Source organism: Eschrichtius robustus, chromosome 20, assembly GCF_028021215.1.
Source record: "Eschrichtius robustus isolate mEscRob2 chromosome 20, mEscRob2.pri, whole genome shotgun sequence".
NCBI lineage: Eukaryota > Metazoa > Chordata > Mammalia > Artiodactyla > Eschrichtiidae > Eschrichtius > Eschrichtius robustus.
In genome coordinates, this window is record NC_090843.1 from 21,128,629 (window position 1) to 21,135,831 (window position 7,203).

Here is a 7,203-nt window from a genome sequence, read left to right on the forward strand (position 1 = left end):
GAGAGAAGAACGCTGCGTCAAAGTACGTCCCCGGCGCCCCAATCAAGAGCCGCGCACGCGCAGTCTGCAAGACTGAAACCAAGTGATTAAGGAAGTGCCGTAGGCAGAACTCAGTTCTCATTGGAGCGAAGAATGTTCGTGGGCGGAGCGAGTTGTTCGGCGCCTGCGTCGTCCGGCTAGCGGGCTAGCGAGCCGCAGCTTGGCTGGCGGGAGCGGCTGCAACGCAGGTGCTTGAGGAGCGATGCCGAGGGAGATCATCACCCTACAATTGGGCCAGTGCGGCAATCAGAGTGAGCGAACCTCCGGCCCCTCCACTAGCCAGGTTCCTTAGGTTCTATGGGATCTCGCTGTGGGATCCTGGACTCCATCGGCCCTTCCCAGAACCGTAGTTCTCCGAAAGGCAGGACATGCCTGACCCAGTGTCCAGTTGCCCAACCCCGAGGGGCCGTTCCCTGCCCAGTCGCTGACATACAGCCCTTTCCTCTGACACGGGAGACTCCCGAAGCTTGACTTCCTATCCCTGGACCCAGGCGCTCAGTCCCCGCTCCTAGCTGGAACCTGCCCAGACCTAGATATCCTCTTTCTCTCCCTCCCGCCCCTCCCCCCAGTTGGGTTCGAGTTCTGGAAACAGCTGTGCGCCGAGCATGGTATCAGCCCCGAGGGCATCGTGGAGGAGTTCGCCACCGAGGGCACTGACCGCAAGGACGTCTTTTTCTACCAGGTGCCCCCAGCGACTTGGCCAGGGCCGGTAGTGGCCCAGGGGGCCTGAAGGGAAGGGCAGTGGCTTGGTACTGGGAACCCGCTGGGCAGAGGAGCCAGGGCGGCTGGCTTGAAGAGGGAGGGCAGGCAGAAGCCAGAGTTGGGAGGACTGGGTGGGCCCGAGCTTATTGGGCCCGATCCTGGACTCCCCTTGACAGGCAGACGATGAGCACTACATCCCCAGGGCGGTGCTGCTGGACCTGGAGCCGCGGGTGATCCATTCCATCCTCAATTCCCCCTACGCCAAGCTCTACAACCCAGAGAACATCTACCTGTCAGAGCATGGAGGAGGAGCTGGCAACAACTGGGCCAGCGGATTCTCCCAGGTCATTTGCTGTTCCCGGGCAGAACAACTCCATTCCCGTGTGGGGACAGGCCCTATGACTTCCTAGAGAGAGATGAACCAGATGGAGGATGTGTGACTGTAGAGAGAGAGAGAGACATGGCTGAGGGGAGTTCTAAGCCAACTATGTAATATTATTAAGAGACTGTACTAGCTAGCGCTGTGTGCCAGGCCATACTAAGTGCTTTACATATATTAACTTATTTAAACCTCCCAACAACCCTATAGGTAGGTACTACAGGTCCACAGGCTCTGTGGGTTTCCAGAATTTAAAAAAAAACTCTGAAACCAAAAGATGATTTATAACTACTCATTTAGCAGCAAAATCAAATCTCAATGGAGACAAGTTATTTTATAGTTTCTTTGCAACTTGTCACTACTCATAACTTTCATTGCAGAAATATTAATGTATTTGATTAGCGCCCCTCAGACCCCCACTGGCATTTTACTTGGCATGTATTGTACATTCTATATTGCCTTCCTAGATCTGAAATACTTGAATTCCAAAACATAATTGGCCCCAAGAATTTTAGATAAGGAACTGTGGACCTGTATTAGTACCTTCATTATACAGATGAGACTGAGGTATAGAGAGATGAAGTAACCTGCCCAGAGTCACCCAGCCAGCTAGAACTAGAGCTAATATAGGAACCCAGGCAGTCTGGATGTAAAGGGCCTGCTCGTAACCACTAGGCTGTACTACCTCTCAGTGCAAATAAAAAGCAGGACCACTGTGCTCCAAAAAAGGACTTTTAGGTGCTATAAGGAGAATCGAGGGTGGCTATTCTGAGGTCAGAGTCCTTGTCCCTTAGTCCTGTCCCACTCTGACACCCTCCATGTCTGTACAGGGAGAGAAGATCCACGAGGACATTTTTGACATCATAGACCGGGAGGCAGATGGCAGTGACAGTCTAGAGGTGAGTGTCTCAGGAATGCTGGTGGGAGCCAACATGGGGAAGGCTCAGCAACACCCTTTAGAAGCCACCTGTTAGGTACGAGACCCTCCCATGTACCCTTTGCATTGGTCAGAAGCCACAGGGCCTTGCTGGAAACAAGGCAGAATCTCCTAAGCTGCATATGTGTCGGGGGGAGGGAAGTGGAGGAGAGGGCCTGGGAAGATAGGAGTCCAAGAAATGAGATGGGTCCAGTTTGAAATCTTGCCACTAGATACATAGACACTGTCGGCCCCTTCCCCATGCAGGGCTTCGTGCTATGTCACTCCATCGCTGGGGGAACAGGCTCTGGCCTGGGCTCCTACCTGTTAGAACGGCTCAACGACAGGTAAGTCTGTGTTTTGAGGGGCTGGGAGGATTTGGTTTCCCAGGTGACTGGGAGGCCCTCCAGATAAACCTTCCTATTTGCTGGAGCAGGAAAGGGCCCTTCTATTCTCTCCTGTATTGAGGAAAGACAAGGTACAATGACCAAGAACCCAATCACACTCCCAGTGGTTGGGAATGGAGTCTAGCATCTCAGCCTTAGATTAAAATTCAAGGAGTATGGCCGGTTTGGAGTTAGAACCCTAGGTCCTAAGATGTCTCTCTACCCTTCCCCACTTTTGGGTTACAGACTTCCAAAAGTCAAGTCTCCCTTCTCTGCTGTCCTGTGACCCCACCCCAATTTCCCCACCCTGACAGTCATTGGAAGCCCCAGGTTTACCAAGCCTCCCGTCTGTTGCCCTTGACCATCCTCTCTCAAACGCCGCTAGGTACCCCAAAAAGTTGGTGCAGACATACTCGGTGTTTCCCAACCAGGACGAGATGAGCGATGTGGTGGTCCAGCCCTACAACTCACTGCTCACGCTCAAGAGGCTGACCCAGAACGCAGACTGTGTGGTGAGGCCTGGATTCTCCCTTCTCCACTCCCAACCTTCCTATTTTATCATTTTCATGCATTTTTAAAAGTCCATTTGGAACCTTCCTGTGCCCCAGTCCTGTTCAAGTCCCTTTTGGATGGGTCTTTCTGGCGCCAAGGAAATTAAGCTTCAGAGCCCAGAATCAGGCAGAGCTCCTGTCCTTTCTGTCCCCATAAATCGGTCACCCTCTTCTGTCCCCCCAGGTGGTGCTGGACAACACAGCCCTGAACCGGATCGCCACAGACCGCCTGCACATCCAGAACCCATCCTTCTCTCAGATCAACCAGCTGGTGAGCCCTCACTCCTAGACTCCTTGGGACTGGAACCCCGCCTTGCCGGAGTGCCATCTGGGGAAGGGAGGCCTCCCAGGACAAGGCCCTTGACACAGCACCCCTGTCCCCAGGTGTCCACCATCATGTCGGCCAGCACCACCACCCTGCGCTACCCCGGCTACATGAACAACGACCTCATCGGCCTCATCGCCTCGCTCATTCCCACACCACGGCTCCACTTCCTCATGACTGGCTACACACCCCTCACCACGGACCAGTCGGTAAGAGCAGCCCTCAGGCCCAGCAGGCCCTGCCTAGCCTTTCTCTTTTCCCTGCTGCACCCGGAGCTGCCCCGTGCAGCCCCCAGAGGCCCTGCGCTCAGGGACTGGCACAGGCTGGGCGACTTCCTGGCTGACTTGCTCTCCTCTTCCCTCTGCCTGTGGCTCCCTGCAGGGCCCGGGCTGTACGGGGTCTGCTGATGCTCCCGCACAAGGGCGTGAGCTTGCTGAGCTCGGGAGGACTGAGATCCCCGATCCCACAGCAGAGGCTCAGGGTGGACCTGAATCTAAGGACACTCCCCAGAGAGGCCAAACTACCCCGAGTCTGATGGGGACGTGTGTTGCCTACTGCTCTGTCCGTGCGTGTCTCGACTGTGCCCTGAGTGCTGGCCTGCCCTGTGGCCACTCTCCCCTCAGGTGGCCAGCGTGAGGAAGACCACGGTCCTGGACGTCATGAGGAGGCTGCTGCAGCCCAAGAACGTGATGGTGTCCACGGGCCGGGATCGCCAGACCAACCACTGCTACATCGCCATCCTCAACATCATCCAGGGGGAGGTGGACCCCACCCAGGTAGGTGAGGCCCCTTCGTTCTACCCCCAGAGCCCACAGGGGTAGAGGAGAGGCTACCACCACCACTCCTGTGCCCACCCCAGGTCCACAAGAGCCTGCAGAGGATCCGGGAACGGAAGTTGGCCAACTTCATCCCCTGGGGCCCAGCCAGCATCCAGGTGGCCCTGTCCAGGAAGTCGCCCTACCTGCCTTCTGCCCACAGGGTCAGCGGGCTCATGATGGCCAACCACACCAGCATCTCCTCGGTGAGTCTCACAGTTGGCACGTAATTATTGTCCTGGTTGTGCCTCACCTCTCTGCACCCCTGCTGCCCCTGCTTCTGGCTTTTTTACTGTGGAGATAGCCCAGCCTTGGTTCCCTGGCTCTCTGGGCCATGTTGTTCCTTGAAGTTCTTTGTGACCCCTGCTTTCTGCACACCCCAAGCTCTTCGAGCGGACCTGTCGCCAGTATGACAAGCTGCGGAAGCGGGAGGCCTTCCTGGAGCAGTTCCGCAAGGAGGACATCTTCAAGGAGAACTTTGACGAGCTGGACACGTCCAGGGAGATTGTGCAGCAGCTCATCGACGAGTATCATGCAGCCACGCGGCCAGACTACATCTCCTGGGGCACCCAGGAGCAGTGAGTCCTCAGGATGGGGACCCTCATCTGCCTTACTGGTTGGCCCAGGCCCCACCTGCCTGACCACCCCCTCAGAGCACAGATCAGGGACCTCGCACCTCTTTCTTATAAACACACACACGTGTACTCTCTGTTGGCCAGGAGACACATGTACTTCTCCTCTTTTGAGACTATTTATGTTTAATAAAGCACTGGCTATAAATCAAGTCACTGGTCTCTTTGAAGCCTTGGAGAACTGGGGGAGGGGGATGCCTATTCTTTCTCCATCATTCTGACAGCGTCTTCCTCTACTTCCTACACCTTCAACTCTAAGCAAACGGCCTCCCCTAGCTTTTCCTCCTCCCGCCCAGTATTGGAGAACATGGGTGAGGTTGACCCACCTGAGACGTTCCTTTCCAGGGCAAAAAGGTCCACAAATACTGCCTTGCTCTCTGTCTGACACTTCACGTCCCAGTTCCCTCCCACCCCTCCCTGTATGGTGACCATTCTGTCAGGTTCACGTTCCCACATCAGAGTGTTCTGTTGGTCATCACAGCAGCAGGCCTGTGGCCACCACCCTCACCACCAAGCCCTGGACAAGCAATAGAGTCAGCCCAAGTGCCTTTAATCTTTCTGCAGGCAGAGCGGTGACAGAAAGCCAGTCCGGGAGAGCCCTGGTCAGGCAGCTGGAGTCTAGGACAATCAAATCAGGAGACCAAATCCAAAGCCTAGACTGTAAGCAGGGCCAAAATGGGCCCATATCTGGGGCACCATAATTGTGTTCTCAGGTGGTCTCCAGTTATTTCAAAGGCCAGAGCCTTCCACTTCTGGTGCAAGATTGCAGGGAAGTAGTCAATACATAGTGGCCTAAATCTTCAGGATCAAAAGGGCAAAGGATTGGGGCTGGCCGGTCTCAGCAAGCAGATGAAGCACCAGCCCAAGAAATTTCCTGCAACTCTCTGTGGAGGCTGAAGAGTACACAGGAGCTTTGGGTGAACTAAGACTTTTTTCCTTCTTGCTCCCTGTTAGCCTGGGGACACACTTTTCCTTCCACGAACCAATTTATCTTTTATAAAGCTCTGGATGTGAACAAAGTGAGCAACATACAGGCCAGACCTTCATGAACAAAGGGGACACAGGACTGATGCGCAGAGAATGCACAGTCACAAGCCAGGCCCTGGGCTGCCTGAGGGGTGGCAGGGAGGCCACAAGCCTGTCACCACCACCGTCAAAGCACGAGCCTGTCACTTTTGGTTGCCAGGGTCTGTAGGCGGCTGACTCAAGAGAGCCAGGCTGGTTGGTGTCAGCCAGCTTCCTCCCTTCATCCAGTAGGGAGGAAGAGGACTTCAGGGAAAACCTATGGGCACCGGGTCCCTTCTCAGCTCTACCTCTGACCCCTGCACCACTGGGTACCTTGCCTGGCTCCTGTTCCTGCCCCTGATGACCAGCCTTTCATCACTTGGGGCATCTGTACGAGTGGCTGGTGCTGAGTAGGGGATCATGAGCTGGCAGATGGGGTGAGGCTGCTATATGTGAATAGCAGCTGGTCCCCCTCCAGGCCACAAGCCATCCCAGGGCCCTCCTTTGCAAGACCTAGTTAAAGAGTGTGGAGCCCAGCAGGAGGGAACACCTAGGTAGTCCGGAGTAAAGTTGTGTGTGGATATTACTACAGTCACCAACCCAGAGGGGTGAATACCATCCCTGGGAGGGAGAACTGGACTTAACAAAGATGCCTCCTTTTTCGGACCGCTGAGCGTCTAAGCGCAGACAAACACCTCAATGCCAGCTTCAGAGCCAGGCCCCTCCCCCAAGGCTATTTCCAGATCACGCATCACCCCACACCAGCGCAGCCCCTCCCTGTTCTTGGCCAGCAGCACACCCCAAAGTATGTCAACCAGAGGGCAGCGAGGAGGCCAGGTGGAAAGGGAGGGAGGCCTCTGGGAATCAGGGCAGCAGGTGGTGCTGGTGGTGAAAAACCCCTGCAGTCTGAGAGCCTGCCAGCCACAGAAGTAACAGTGAGACGAGGGCTGCTGCAGAAGAGCTGGAGAGAGCAGAATGCCCAAGCCCGGAACAGGAACCTCTCTTGACTAAACAAATCAGAGAAAATGAGCCATTTAAAGGTAATGTTCCTAGAACACTCCAGTGTGATGTGACCCCAGGGACACTCAAACGTGCATGAGACAGAGATCTAGCAGCAGGAAGCACTTTAAAAATAGAGTGGTATAAACCAATCTGAAATTTCAGGATTGTAATCTTGGAAAGTGTGTGGAGATGAAGGCAAGAGGTAATGAGCACAAGGGTAGGGGGCTCAGGGTGAGCACAGCCGCTGCACCGAGTTGGTGAATCGTCTAGCAAGCCTTATCCATGGTCTCCACCGGACACAAGTATTCTAGAAATCCCTGGAAATGGGCACTCTGCAGTGGACAGTCAGAGTGCCCAGACTGTATGTTAAAATCCAGCATACAGTCTCCCCTCCAGTAATGCCCACCCCTCTACCACTTGCTCCCTTTCCAGTCCCACTTGAGGATCTGAA

At 54.9% G+C, this 7,203-nt stretch overlaps 1 protein-coding gene across 1 annotated transcript; it reads left to right on the forward strand.

Moving 5' to 3' along the window:
- The first annotated feature begins 167 nt into the window (after nt 1–167).
- On the forward strand, nt 168–4,897 carry TUBG1 (tubulin gamma 1). The gene is made up of 11 exons (XM_068531257.1): nt 168–290; nt 609–721; nt 918–1,085; nt 1,951–2,019; nt 2,304–2,383; nt 2,808–2,934; nt 3,158–3,244; nt 3,358–3,507; nt 3,922–4,074; nt 4,158–4,319; nt 4,498–4,897. The coding sequence occupies exons 1-11, from the start codon at nt 242–244 to the stop codon at nt 4,693–4,695; spliced, it is 1,356 nt and encodes a 451-aa protein (XP_068387358.1). The 5' UTR covers nt 168–241; the 3' UTR covers nt 4,696–4,897.
- Nucleotides 4,898–7,203: the final 2,306 nt, after the last annotated feature.